General features: G+C 54.8%; 1 protein-coding gene across 5 annotated transcripts in view; it reads right to left on the bottom strand.

Annotated features, from left to right (window-relative positions):
- Positions 1–13,053, bottom strand: part of PKNOX2 (PBX/knotted 1 homeobox 2) — a 255,822-nt gene that overhangs the window by 72,202 nt on the left and 170,567 nt on the right. For all 5 annotated transcript variants that reach the window (XM_035009226.1, XM_035009225.1, XM_035009227.1 and 2 more), the window contains one exon: positions 5,565–5,673. In XM_035009226.1, coding sequence (XP_034865117.1) covers positions 5,565–5,651 — 87 coding nt within the window. In that variant the 5' untranslated portion in view covers positions 5,652–5,673. The remainder of the gene's footprint in view (positions 1–5,564; positions 5,674–13,053) is intronic.

Below are 13,053 nucleotides of genomic sequence, written 5' to 3'. Positions count from 1 at the left end.
TGCCTTTGACACAATGAGGAATGTAGGTCTTGAGTGAGTTGGAGTTCAGGGATATGTCCAGCTGAAACACATGGGTGGCCCAAGCAGGCCAGGGACAGAGGTCACTGCACAAAGAGAAGAAAGGCCCAGCAAAAAATAAAAAAAAAGAAAGAGAAGAGTCCATTTTGATGAGTCAAAGCTGGGGAAGGCAGGTCGCCCATATGGTCCCTGGGGTGTTGTCCCCAGGGGCGGAGGGAGCCGTCAATCACTGCCACAGAAAAGGCTTAGGGGGGCTTTCAAAGCTGCTGAATTCACTCTATTGCTGCAAAGTGAAAGGCAGGGGGCTCCAGCCCTCAAAGAGATGAGAGGAATGTAAAGTGTGAAAACATCTGAACTCACTCTGCCCAGCACAGCTGCATGGCCTGGCTGGGGGCCATTCACAGCCAGGGGCCCAAGCCACCCCCTCTGCCTCCAGCTAATGAAACCCAGCATGGGGATCCTAATGACTGATCAAAGCCCATCCAGCTTCCCCAGGACGTCTGCTCCCCTGGCCCTGCCCAGAGTGGGAATGGTGCTGCGACAGGGAGGGAAAGAAGGTACTTGGTGGTGGGGGTGGGGGTGGGGCAAGAGAGGCGGGTCTGGCCAGGTCTGGCCAGGTCTGACCTTCCCGGGACATGGCTGGCCGAGCCTTCACCTTCCTCTTGCAGGAGAGGTGAGACAGCATCATTTTGACCCCAGATCTCCAGGCACAGTTTTCTGGGTCCTGAGCACCAGCCTCCTCACTCTGAGGGTAACGGGAGGATGGAGGGGGACAGAGGAACACAGCTTTTGCCAAAGGGTCCCAAGCCAATGTGTGACTATCTTCTGAAGTGAGCTTCCCATCCTGGTCCTGAGTGAGGGGTTCTGACTTTGCCTGCCTTGCCTCCTTCTGCTCACTAACGAGGCTGCATCTTGGGTGAACGACTAAAACCTTTTTAACATCGCCCATCATCAAGTCATCTTTATGTACCAATTTGTTCCTAAAGTGGTAACTGGGTGCCCACCTCCACAGGGGGGCTGCGCCTAGTGGGACAGACTGGGACCTGCCAGGACGTCTGCTTTCTGGTCAAATGCTCACGCAGCCCGACATGCTGGGGACACGCAGACAGAGGAATACTAAACATTGAATACATACACAAAGAGACCAGATAAAATATTTGTCTTGCCTATAAGCCAAGGGCAAAGATATTTGTGGAACGGTAGGTATGTGTCTGTGTTTGAGGAAGCGTGGGGGGAGGGTGCTGCTAGCAGGCGCTGGTGTGTGTGGGGAGGGCGAGGGAGAGGAAGATGTTGCTTTCACTACTAGATCCCAATGCTTTCCTGAAATTGCTGGTGGAACTGCAGAAGGGAGAACTTTGCTCGGTGGTGACATTGCATCTGGAGTCTTCCAGAAGGGGAAGAACTTGAAGGACATTCAGAGGTGGAGACAGAGTCCATGAAGGGAGGGTATACACCCAGGCGTGAGAGGGTGGCTGTGTTACCTCGACAAGTCTGGGAGGGGGACTTGCTGGGAGGGGAGAATAGTAGAGAGCATAGCTTTTAGAGTTCTGTTAAGAGCAGGTGGGGGGTTGGGGCAGTGGGAGGAGGGGGCTGGGAAAGTCCAGGTGACAGATGGCTAGGCTGCTGCAGGAATGTAGAAGAGGGAAAGAGAGTCAGGTAGGAATTAACAGCATATATTGAACGGGGGGGACCACACACCTAGCTCATATCCAGGTCTCCCTGGAGACAATGTTTTCATTAAACAATCATTGTAGAAATCCACAGTCCCCAGTGACTTGCCCCTATCTCTCAGGGCAGAATGTGAAGATCAAAGACCCAGCTAGACCACGCTGGAATCGAGGTACTGTGGCCAGACAGTAGAGGGCGCTGTGACTCAAACAGAAGTTAACCAGAAGCCACCAGAAGGAGGAAGCTGACCACAGGAAGGCTTCCAGTGGGTTGTTGGGTTTGCACCTTCTAAACTCATGGTCGGCCTTTAGTGCCCAATAAACACAGAGTGACATCCTTACAAGTAATTGCAGGGTTTTTCCAGGACGGACTGAAACCCAACAGAGGGGCCCGAAGCTGCTTGGCCATCATACCACTTGGCTTGTGCCCAGAAAGCAGGGGGCCATAACCATTAATGCTACTCTCCTGAAATGGGAAAAAAAAAAAAGCCTCCCTCATTTTTAATAACTTTATTCCCCAAACTTCAAAAATGAAATTGCCAAGTTAAGAACTTGCCTTGAAAAAAAAAAATTCTAATTTATTATAAAGAAGGTCCGGGGCTTGGGAATTTTTTAATGCAGATTCCTAATTTTCCAAAGTGAGATTCTCCTGTGCATTTGAATAGATTATGCTCGGTATTGCTAGCCCTTAGCACAACGGGAACATTATTAAAACGATTGCATGGGTCTCAGAGGAAGGGCTCTGCTTCTCGCTTCCTTTTTCATTTTGGGGACTTCGTATCAGACTGTCCGTTTTTGCCTGTGGAAGAAACTGGGCTTCCAAGGAGGTGATATAGAGATGTGCTCAGCTGTCCAGGCCTTGAGGAAACAAGTCATACCGGATCCAAAAGTAATGAGATTAGACCTAAAGGAATCGGAGGAAGTGGGGAATCCTTTTCAGAGAGCCCCGTTTAGGAAGGGACTCCCCTGTGTGCCTGACCCGTGTTCCTATTAGGCCCGGCTTTCCCGAGGACATTGAGTGTCAGAGAGTAGCTGGTTCTCTAGGATAATGAGCATGATGAGGGCAATGGAGCAGGGCTTCCCCTGAGAAGCTGGGTTCAGCCTCTTGAAAGCAGAAAGGGAAGAAGGCAGGAGGATCACAGCAAGTTCCCCAGCAGAAGACTCACATAGAAGACATTCATTCCTATGTGGGAGCCCCTCCTAGAAGGCCCCAAAGAGTGTGGAGAAAGGACCCCTCCCCAAGAGCCAACCGGCTTCAAAGTCTAGTTCTCTGTCTCTGGAGAGAACAGCCTTCCCCCATGAGTCAGAGGTCCTTGTTCTGTGGCTCTCACTCACCTCTTCCATCCCGGCCATGTCATCAATGCCCAAACGACTCCCCACGACCCCCTATCCTGATCAGTCTCTTTGGGAACCGGGTTGGCTCAGGGAAGGCCCATGGCAATCCAGCCATAGACTAGTGGCCTAGCCAAGGCCATAAGGACCCCAGACTTTGGCTCGGTCACTTGACCAGGGACACTGACACTTGCTGTCAGATGCCTCTTTCCTGGGCCCTGGGGTTACAAATAGATGCGTGGCTTCCTCAGGGCAAAGTATTCCTTTGCTGTAAATGGATTTTCTATGACGAAGTACTGGTGGCTCCTAAGAGAGGAGAGCCTTGCACAGTCCGTGCCCAGGGTGTCTACTCTGAGGCCCTAGATGGGGACCTGGAGCCTCCCTTCCTCCCCTCAAAAGGCTCGAGCCGCTCACCGGTGACTTCCGGGGGGCTGAGTGCCCGAGAGCTGTGGCCCTACCTCCATCACGTCCCTCAGCAGCTGGGATGTATTAGTTCTCAGCTGTACGCTGAGAATTCAATTAGGCTCCTGTACTTAACTACACCCGGATCCGCATTCTTGGACCACAGAGGCCCTGCTGCCGCGCTCTTGCTAATCCCCACCAAACCCAGCCTTCTCCCAGCTGCCCCAGCAGGCAAAACAACGCTTGGGGCGGGCGGGAGGGAGGCAGTGGCCACCAGCCGTGCCAGTCCAACGCTCTCTGACCTCTTGGCCCTGCCCTCGGCTGTCCCCGAGCCTTGCGTATGAGGCCTTTGCACCCACTACCTGCTGAGGATAGGAAATGGCCCCATGTCCATTCGCCATTTCTACTGTGGAGCTAGGAGAGCAGGATCCAACTACAAAAGGAACGGAGCCAAAGTGCGTGCCTCTTTATCGGGACCCCGGGGGTCCCCAACACTGCCTGAGCAGATGAGAGAATGATGTCTGTGTCTACTGAGGGAGGAGGAAGCTAGTTCCCCATTACGGCTCCTAGGTCTCCCCAGTCCAGGCCTCCTGCACTTCGTTCTGACTATGGAGGGGAGGGTCCTGACGTAGTGTTGCATGCCTGGAACTTTCAAATAGAGGAACCATGTAAATACCGAGTCCACCCCTGCAGTCATTCGTGGAAAGCTACTGACGTGGGCAGAAGGCTGGCCGCACAGGGGGCTAGGTTGGGGAGAGCTGAGGAAGGCATGGAGTTGACATGTTGGCGCACGGGTGGGGATAAAAGGACGTGTGCTCGAAGGTCGGGGAATGACAAGTGCTTTTGAATTTTTAGGGGTGAGGGGAGAGGAGTCCGTGGTGGTCTGCATGCTGGACGTTCTGGAAAGTGGTGATTTCCTGGGGTGGGGGGTGGGGGTGGGAAACAGGGATGGATGGCGCAGCTGCTACATGCTCACACCAGGCTGGGGGTGTCAGGATCCTAGGACCGTATGTGTGCAAAAGTCTGCCCACCCTGTGCTGCGTCTTAATATCCCTCGTGCGCTGCACAGATCTCCCACGTGGTCCCTGAGAACGGCTGTGTGTGAAAGGCTCAGGAGGAAGGGGCATCAGAGCAAAGACCGGCTGCCGGATCCCGGGTGCACAGTAGGCTCTCACTGCACGTTTGTTGAGTGAATGAGTGAACGAGGGTTCTAGCTAGCTGCAGTTCACATTGCAGATCCTCAGTAAACCCTTCCTGGAGTCATACTGACTTGAGAGACCGGGGTAGAGAAAATAGGAGGAGGTGGAGGTAAGGGCCAGGGAACCGACGCTCCTGTGACAAACCGCAAAACTAACTCAGGGTCTCCAGAGAACCAAGTGTGGAGAGAGGTGCGTGCGGTGGGAAGCACGGGTCCAAAGTGATGGGTCTGAAGGACCAGGGGGAGCCCAACCCACCAAAGCTGGGCCAGGCCTCTAGAAGGAGGGGAGGAGACAACAGGAATACAGTGTGAAGATGCCACCTTCTCAAGAGGTGCAACCAGGATGGAGTCTCAGGAGAGCTCTGGGGGTTGCTGGGTCAGAGCTGAGGGATGGAACCGGGGGAAAGGGCTGGAGGACGTAGAGATAGGGTCATGGCCTTTTTCTAGCAAGAAGCCGACAGAATCCTGAACAGAAGGGTGATTCCTGGAATGGGCAGCCAGAGAAGGATGGGACAGAAGGGCTCCAGTGACCAGTAAATGGGGGGGATCTGGTACAAAGGAACCTCTAATTAAGGTTTCCCCAGATACTCAAAAGCAGACTCGATTTACCTGCATCTGGATCTCCCTGAGTGAGGGGTTGGGTGCATTTGTCTGATATCTGCTCCGAGCGGGAAGCAGGGTGAGGGTGGGGGCAGGACCATGACTGGGTGCTCCAGATGACGGTCCCAGATGTTAGTGACAGAGCTACTCAAGTAGGATCTGAACCCCGTTTTGTCAAATGCAATGGCCCCTCCAGGGGTCTGTGTTGGCCAGCTCTCCAGAGCCGGGGGGGGGGGGGGGGGGGGGGAGAGCCCAGAGAGTGGCCAGGAGACAGCTGGGGTAGGCCTCGCTCTGTCCCGCCCAGGGAAGGCCACCCCCTTCCCATCATCTGGTCAGTCGACACTCACCTGCGGGCTGTCCTGGTAGGGTGGGGGAGGGACATTCTGCGTGGCCATCATCGTCAGAGCGGGGGCTGGGGAGGCATGTTGCATCATGGGATTGATTCACATCGAGGATCTGTGGCAGGAGAAAGGGGGCCGCACCGTTAATAGGCTGAGCGCAGGGAGCCCTGGGGACCGGCCGGCTCGACATTTTCTCAGGCTGGGCCACCTGGACTGACGGACTGACGGGCTACAACAAGCGCTGGAGGCCCTTTAGGGGAACAAACAGAGAGCTAAGGGGAGAGGCCGGGGTGGGGAGGAGCTTGCTGTGCTCTTCTGACTTGAAAGAAACGATATTCAAATTACATGTGAAACAACCTGTACGTAGCCTCCTCATAGCCTCATAGCCTCGTCTTTGTTCAGCATCAGCTGGGGCCTGGTGGGGGGGAGGGGAAGGAGTAGGGGAGCCTGGCTGGTGGCAGGACAGGGCATTGGCGGCCATTCGGGTATCCCACAAGACAAGGGCGCTGGCCCTTTCCCAGGCTTCTGGAACAGCCACCTGCGCTCTCAGGGGCAGGAGGCCCCCACCTCCCGACCCCAGGGTCTGCGAGCGCGGACTAACCCCTCCCGGGTGTGCTCGCCACACCCCCTAGTGGCCGAAAAGGGAGGTGGGGGCGCAGGTCGGCTCCCGGAGACCGGAGGGTGGAGCCGGCAGCACAGGGCGACCAGTTGGTCTTCAGGGAAAGGAAAGAGGCTGGGGGACATCCGAGAGCCTGGGTGAGCCTCCCGTCACTTGCCGAGTCTTTCCAGGTGTGTGCTTGTGACTGTGGGCATATGGATGTGTCTGCAACATTCTTTTAAGTAAGCCTCCTTAGCCTGCGTTCAGTATAGAGTCCCCGGCACCTGGGGCCAGAAGAGCAGAGCCAAGTCCACCCCCTCTTACAGAGGAGGAGACAGAGGCCAAGAGGAATGATGTGTGTGTGGTGGGGGCGGGGCAGTGCTAGTGAAGCAGGGATTGGACCCGAATCTCCAGGTGCCCTGTCCCCGCTGCCCCCTACCCATCACCAGTAAGTGAGCTGCCCCTCCTGGGCCTCAAGGTTTCTTCTTGAAATGGAACGTGGTGCTGTAAGTGGAGACAGCCTGGCAATACCCCCTCCCCCCCCGCCCCAAGGAAACAGACCGCCCAGAAAGCTGTTGAGCTACACTAGATGCCCTGAAATATTTAGAGCTGGAAACTGCGGGCTCATTGCCCGCCGCAGGCCTGTCCATCGTGGGGCCTGGAAACTCCTAAGAACCTCTGTGGGGGGAGGGGCCTATCCTTCTCCTGGGGGGAGGGGCCTATCCTCCTGGGTGAAGGGTGCTGATGAGCTAGAAACATTTGTGAGCACAGACTCAGACCTTCCCTCCCCTCTCCCTGAGGGCACTGTGGGGCTCCATCCTCATCCCACTGATGCCCCCCACGCCTTCCCTAGCGTCTTCTGAAATGTTCATATATGTGAATTCTGTGGTGATCTGAGGGTGTTTGGAGCTGCCTAAGGGAAGGGGCTGGTCTCCAGAGCCCTGAGGTGTGTGTGTGTGCGTGAGAGAGAGAGAGAGTGTTTTTGGTTATTTTTCAGGAAGAGGAGGAAGCAGCAAGCCTGGCCTGACCTGAGTCTGTGCACTAGCTATGCTCTGACGTTAAGTGCGTGCAGGAGCGCTGGCCATGTAGGTGTTCATTCAAGGACTATTTATCAAGTGTCAACTACAAGCAAAGAGCTAGGAGATGTGGGAGGATAAATGAAAGGAGGCAAGATCTCCTCTCCAAGGAGTGTTATCAGTCGGGAGGTGATGGCCCAGCGGGCCAGAAGAAAGAGAAATGAAGGTTCCGGAGGAGACAGCAGGAGACAGCGTAGGGAGAGAGGGCTTCTGCTGTGCCTGCAGGGCATTCCCCTTGACCTCTCTGCTACCTACAGCTTGCCTACCCTGGTTTTACCAGGGTGTCTTTGCAGCAGAAACACTCAGGGTCTCCCCACCTCACGCACACATGAGGCACCCAGATCCATGTTTTATTTATGCAAAGTGTCAGGAGGGAGCCCTCGGGGGAGCCAGTCACTTCAGGCGGGAGAACCAATGCCTGTGTTCGTGGTTGGCTCTTTGTCTGGGTGGCGGTACACATCCAAGGAAAGCAAGAGCAGAGTGGAAAGGGTTCCCGAGGAAAAAAGAGGATAGAGACTCCTTGAGATGTCAGAAGAAACTTCCAGAATTAAGATGTTTGAGACATTAAAATGGGTGTGGAATCTCTTGTGGACCCTGAGGGACAAAAGGAAATCGGGATATTTCAGGGGTGTGTTAGGCTCAGCCTTTCCTGGAACTCTGGCAGAGGAGGTAACTTTGGTTGGGGCCTCAGGACCTGCCTTCAGGACCTCTTCCCTGGAGCTCCAGTCTTGGATGCTCCTCCGCCGGGGAGAAAGTGAACCGCTTTGGGGCTGTAATGCCAGCAGCCTCCAGAAGAGGGAGCCTGGGGGCAGAGTCTGGGGTGGGAGCTCTCACTAGGCGGTTTCTCTCCCCTCTTAGGGGCAACTGGTTCCCTTTAACCTCGGGTTTGGGTCTTGGGGTAACCTCATTCCACGGATGAGAAAGTCAGTAAAGGCAGAGCAGAGGATGCTCAATAGGGAGGATTGGGGCTAAATAGAGGGGGCTTTAATCTGCATTCTTTTGTTCACTGTCCAATGAATGGGAGGTAGGGTCATTTTAGAGTTGTTGTCCCTAGAAATATTTGCAACTTGGCAGGAGGGCTCCCCAGCCTGGGGGCAAGGAGAGATGGGTAAAAGCGGTCTGCAGCCAGAAGCAACCCCCGACGCCCAGGCTGAGAGGAGATTTTTCAGTCTGGAGTCTGTCAGGCTGTGAGCAGGGGCCAGACCCGCCTCGCCAGAGGACACAAGAACAATTTTCTGAGGACCCGGATGGCCTTTGCCCCTCCCCTCCCCCTCTCTGGGGTCACCACAGGCCACTAGGCCACTAACCCATTGCCCTCTGGGGGCTTCTCCTGCCAGAGAACAGGAGGTCTTTTCATCAGGGGCTTAAGTTTCATTGGTTCTCTGCTCACTCAGGCACAGAAGCCTCTGTTAAGGAGACACTGGGGGAGACCCCACACCCATCTCTGGAAGCTTGCTCTTTTCTTCACACCACTCCACAAACACAGGCACTCCCCCATCCTTGGGGAAGCCCAATGGCTAGGCTTGGAGGGGGAGCAGGGCTGGGGGATGCATGGAAGGACCCTGGAGAGGAAAGGGGAATCCAGCTTCTCTTGTCTGAAACTGGGCCCGGAGAGACGTCATAGTGGGTGGGGGGAGCTCCTTGAGCAATCCCTGGGTGCCTGGCCCTTTTTGCACTTTGTTTGAGAGTACGGAGGGGAGTAGCAGGCCTGTGCTCTAAAAACCCAGCCTGGGGCTTCTGGCACTTTTCCGTGGCTCAGAGAGGCTGCTTGGCCCTGTTCAGAGGCCCCAGCGCTCTGTTACCAGACAGCAGGGCACTCAAGGGAGCGCACCCAAGCCTGCAAATGGAGGACGCACAGGGAATGATTTACCACCGAGAGACTTCCCGTTGAAGGCAGGCTTATGTCAAAAGATTGTTCTTAATGCTGAAAACCTTTATTATAGGACAGCTGAGGGGGTAAAATCCCCTAACGCAACATTCAACCCTATAATGATATCCAAGAAGAAATAATTCGTGTCACTGATATCAAAAGGAGCTAAAGCCGCCATTTTACAGAGCTCCGGAGCCCAGTAAGGCCGTGTTGCACAGATTGGGGGTGGGTGAGGGGTGACAAAAAGACACCCCTTTAGGAAGTAGGAATGGGCAGCCCAGGAGTTACCCACTCCCTGTCTCCTCAACGCTTGCTCCCCCCAGCCCTGCAAGGTGAGGCCCTGGGTCTGTAGCCCAAACTCCAGTGTGTTGACAAACAAGCTTAGAAAAAAATCGCAAGGTCGTTAGGAAGGAGCTCATTAGGACTTGTTGACATGAAACCCATTAGACCAATTAACATTCCATTAACGGCCTGGGGCACCAAGGGGTTAATGCTGCCCGGCAGTAATTGGGCTGGGGTGCTGGGGTTGGGGGCTCAGGGCCTTAAGGATGAGAAACAAAGTCTAATTGGGAGCTCTCTGGCCAGCTGGCCCGACAGTGACAGCATTTGTTCTTGCCCTCTGACCCTAGCTGAGACTACATCGTATCCGGACCCACTTAGGGACGGGGGCGGGACCAGCTTCCCTTTGGCTCCTCACTGTCGCACCTCTTTGCCCTAGATGGGAGACTGGGCGGATGGTGGGCAGTGGCCGAGGTGTGGATGTATTTCCACCCTTTTGGACTCTGATAGTCCTGTTTTCTTCATCCATCCCTGCCCCACCCCCTTCTGGTCCAGTTTCTCTCTTAGCGCCCAGGGAAGAAAGTCCCCTCTTCCTCTCCTCAGTTATGCGTGTGGGACCTACGCTTACAAAAGTTCTTTGGAGAAGCTAGAATCCTTGAGGCCCCAGAACCTGATTCATCTGAAGAGTGTTGTAGTTTAGGGCAGAGGGGTGAGGGGAGGGAGCATTGGCCCTGGGTCTTTCTTCCTTCCTCCCCTCCCTCCCTCCCTTCCTCCCTGCCTTCCTTCCTTCCCCAGAAAGGAAGCTAAGACACACTGCGGAGGGCCCCACAGAAGCCCTTCTCTTCTGTCCTCCGACACACACCAGCAGGATTTTCATTATTTTCCTTCCCTAGCTACAAGTAGAGGCTGTGGAAGTCCCATCCCCTGCCTGGGCCTCAATTTCCTCTTTTGTAAATTCCCATGATTGAAGCCTGTGCTCAGGGTCAAAAAGTCTGGATTCCTCATCTAGCTCTGCCACTTACCTGTGGCTAGTACAAGTCACGTTCCCCTCTTGGACTGCAAAATGAGGGATTTCACCAGAATATTCTCAAAGTCTTTGCCCATGGTTAGCCCTCAACACAAGCTTTGTTGAATGGAATGGAAATGGTTGGCTTGTAGCTTCATCTCAAAGGCTAGCCAGCTTACGTATTCTCCTCCTCACTTCCCATTCGAGAGTGAGGGAGGGAGGCCCCTGAGGCAGGAGAGCCAGGGGCTCTCCTCAGCACCCCCAGCCCAGGAGCCCCCAGGTGGTTACCATCCCACCCCCTAACCCCAGGCCGGGGAGGGGGCCCTCTGAGCTGTTACCCAGGCCTGGGTTCTGACGTCTAGACAGATTTGCAGGAAGCTGAAATAACAGAGTGAACTCAGCAGGAGGGACCAAAAGGCTGCATTAGTAACCTGGCTGGCTGCAACATCTCCCTCAGGAGCACCCGCCTCAACCCTGGCGCAATCTCGTTTATTTTCCTTCAACCTAGAGCCTCGTCCAAAATGATAGTCTCTGGCCCAGCTCCCTTCCCAGAAGAGGCCTGTAGGTGGCGCCTCGGAGCCCCGCTTTAATTGCATTATATAATAGAACCTGTTTACTAAATCATGTAATCAGTCGCCTTAGGATTTACAGCCTCGGATGTGTATAGAGAATTGGACTTTGAGTCAAATTTAAAAACAAATAAAAATGAGAGGCAGCTGTTGCTGATAGTGTGATATTCATCTTTTGGAAACAAATTCACCCCGCTGCTATAAATTATGCCTGGAAAAAAAGTGTTGTTGGTGGGAAGGAGTTGGCTAGGTTTCCTGTGCTGGCAACTCGGAGCGATGAATCTTGAAATAACGGTGTCAACCTGTCACTGATTTCATGTGACTCTGTGGATTTATCTAAAGAAACGCAGGGGTGCGTGTATGCACGCTCGCGCGCGCACACACACACACACACACACCCCAGATTTCTTCACAAAACCCAGGAAGGGCTAGAAATCTCAAGCTTTAGAGGAAACGCTGTGGTCACTGTGCATGGCGTACGCAGTCAGCGCTGGGTGGTGACAGGGTGGAACCATTGCAGGGATGGCGGAGGGCATGGAGGTGAGAGGGAGGCTGTAGCTCTGGGCTGGGAAGCTGTAAAATGTGAGGAGGTCTGGTTGACATGTTTGCAAGTGAGGGAAAAGTGAAGGGTCCTTGAGGAAAGAAGGGGAAGGAACACACCAAAGGCTGGACCAGGTGCTTAGGAATCGGGTGGTAGCTCAGGGGCCCGAGGATTCAGGTGACAGGAATGCCGTGGCCTTGTGGATGTTGCTTTGCCCCCATCTTTCTGACCTTGGGTGCTGGGGGTGAATGGAAGTCCTCTAGTCTGAAAAGGGCAGGCCCAGAGTGGGGTGTGGGAGCCAGGCAGGTGACTCTATGTTACTGAAGGAAGCACAGGTGGAAGGCGACCCTAGCAGGCTTTGCGCTCAGGACCAGACCCTTACTGTCCTGAAGGCTGGCTGGCTAAAGTTCCAAAATGAGCCACCGCTCCACCATGACCCAGGTCCGCAGGGACATTGCACCTGGCACAGAGCCCCAAGTCATTGCAGAATGCCCCACCCAGAAGGACCACTTCCCTGGTGCCCCTCCGGTTCCTGCTTGGACCTCTCAATAGGAAATAATTCTCTACTGACTTCATCAAGATAGCAACTGAGGCAACTCAGACCCCTTGGCCACCCACAGCTCTCTGAGCGAATCGTCATTTGCTACCTTCCTGAGGAACCTGCTTGGGTGGTGGTGCCAGGTCATGCCCTATTATTATGATGTTGGTCTCCAGGGAACAGAGTGGAGACAGAGCAGAAGCCAGGGTGAGCTGTAACTAGGACTGCCGGCTTCTGACTCCCTGAGAGATGTGAAAATGTCTCTCTCTCCCCACCTTTCTCTCCTCCTTCAGCCCTTAACTGCCAAGTGGGGCAAATGGTCTTTGGAAGGGGTAAGAGCCTTCTGTGAAATCAGAGAAGCCAGAGACCCTCCTGTTCCCCTTACCAGGAGCACAGTCTCCTCCAAATGGTAGTGGTCCTCCTCCCAAGGGCCTCCACTCCCCTCCTTTCCCCACCCCCAAAGCCATTTTGTCGTTTGGTCTTTATCTGGAATAACAGTATGTCTCCCATGTGTGTGGCTGGGTCAACAGATCATTTATGCACTCACCAACCCCAGCCGAGAGACCCCGTTCTGGGAGCAGGGGTGGTTATTATCCACCCTGGATCCCTCTGTGCACACAGTTTAGTGAGGGGATGCTCAGTGGTTACAGAAGGCAGAGGATTCGACTCCGCCCTGGCTGTGAGGGGGGCTGCTGGCAGTCATGGACCCACATCACGCCCTGACCGGCTTTCCCAGAGAGGAGCCCCCCACCTTGCCCTCTTGCTTCCTGCCATGCCTCTCTGATTCATGGGGGTTCCGAGAACATCAGGGCCCAGACTTTGGGCCCATCAGGGCTGCCGCCTTGCCCCTCGACTCCCCCGGTTTAGCTAATTTGGCTTCAAACACGTGGGCCAGGGTCAGAGTTAGGAGAGCCCCTTGCGCTCTGCCCCAGCCCTCTTTCCTGCTTGTCTCCTGCTTCCCCACACCGGGGCCAGGAAGTGACAGAGCCCTCGCTTTCCTCCCTGCCTGGGCTGTCAC

The sequence above is a fragment of the Mirounga leonina genome, unplaced genomic scaffold, assembly GCF_011800145.1.
Source record: "Mirounga leonina isolate KUSES-001 unplaced genomic scaffold, KU_Mleo_1.0 Mir_153, whole genome shotgun sequence".
In the NCBI taxonomy this organism is placed as follows: domain Eukaryota; kingdom Metazoa; phylum Chordata; class Mammalia; order Carnivora; family Phocidae; genus Mirounga; species Mirounga leonina.
Note: the sequence above shows the minus strand (reverse complement) of the source record. Positions and strands in the feature narration are given on the sequence as shown.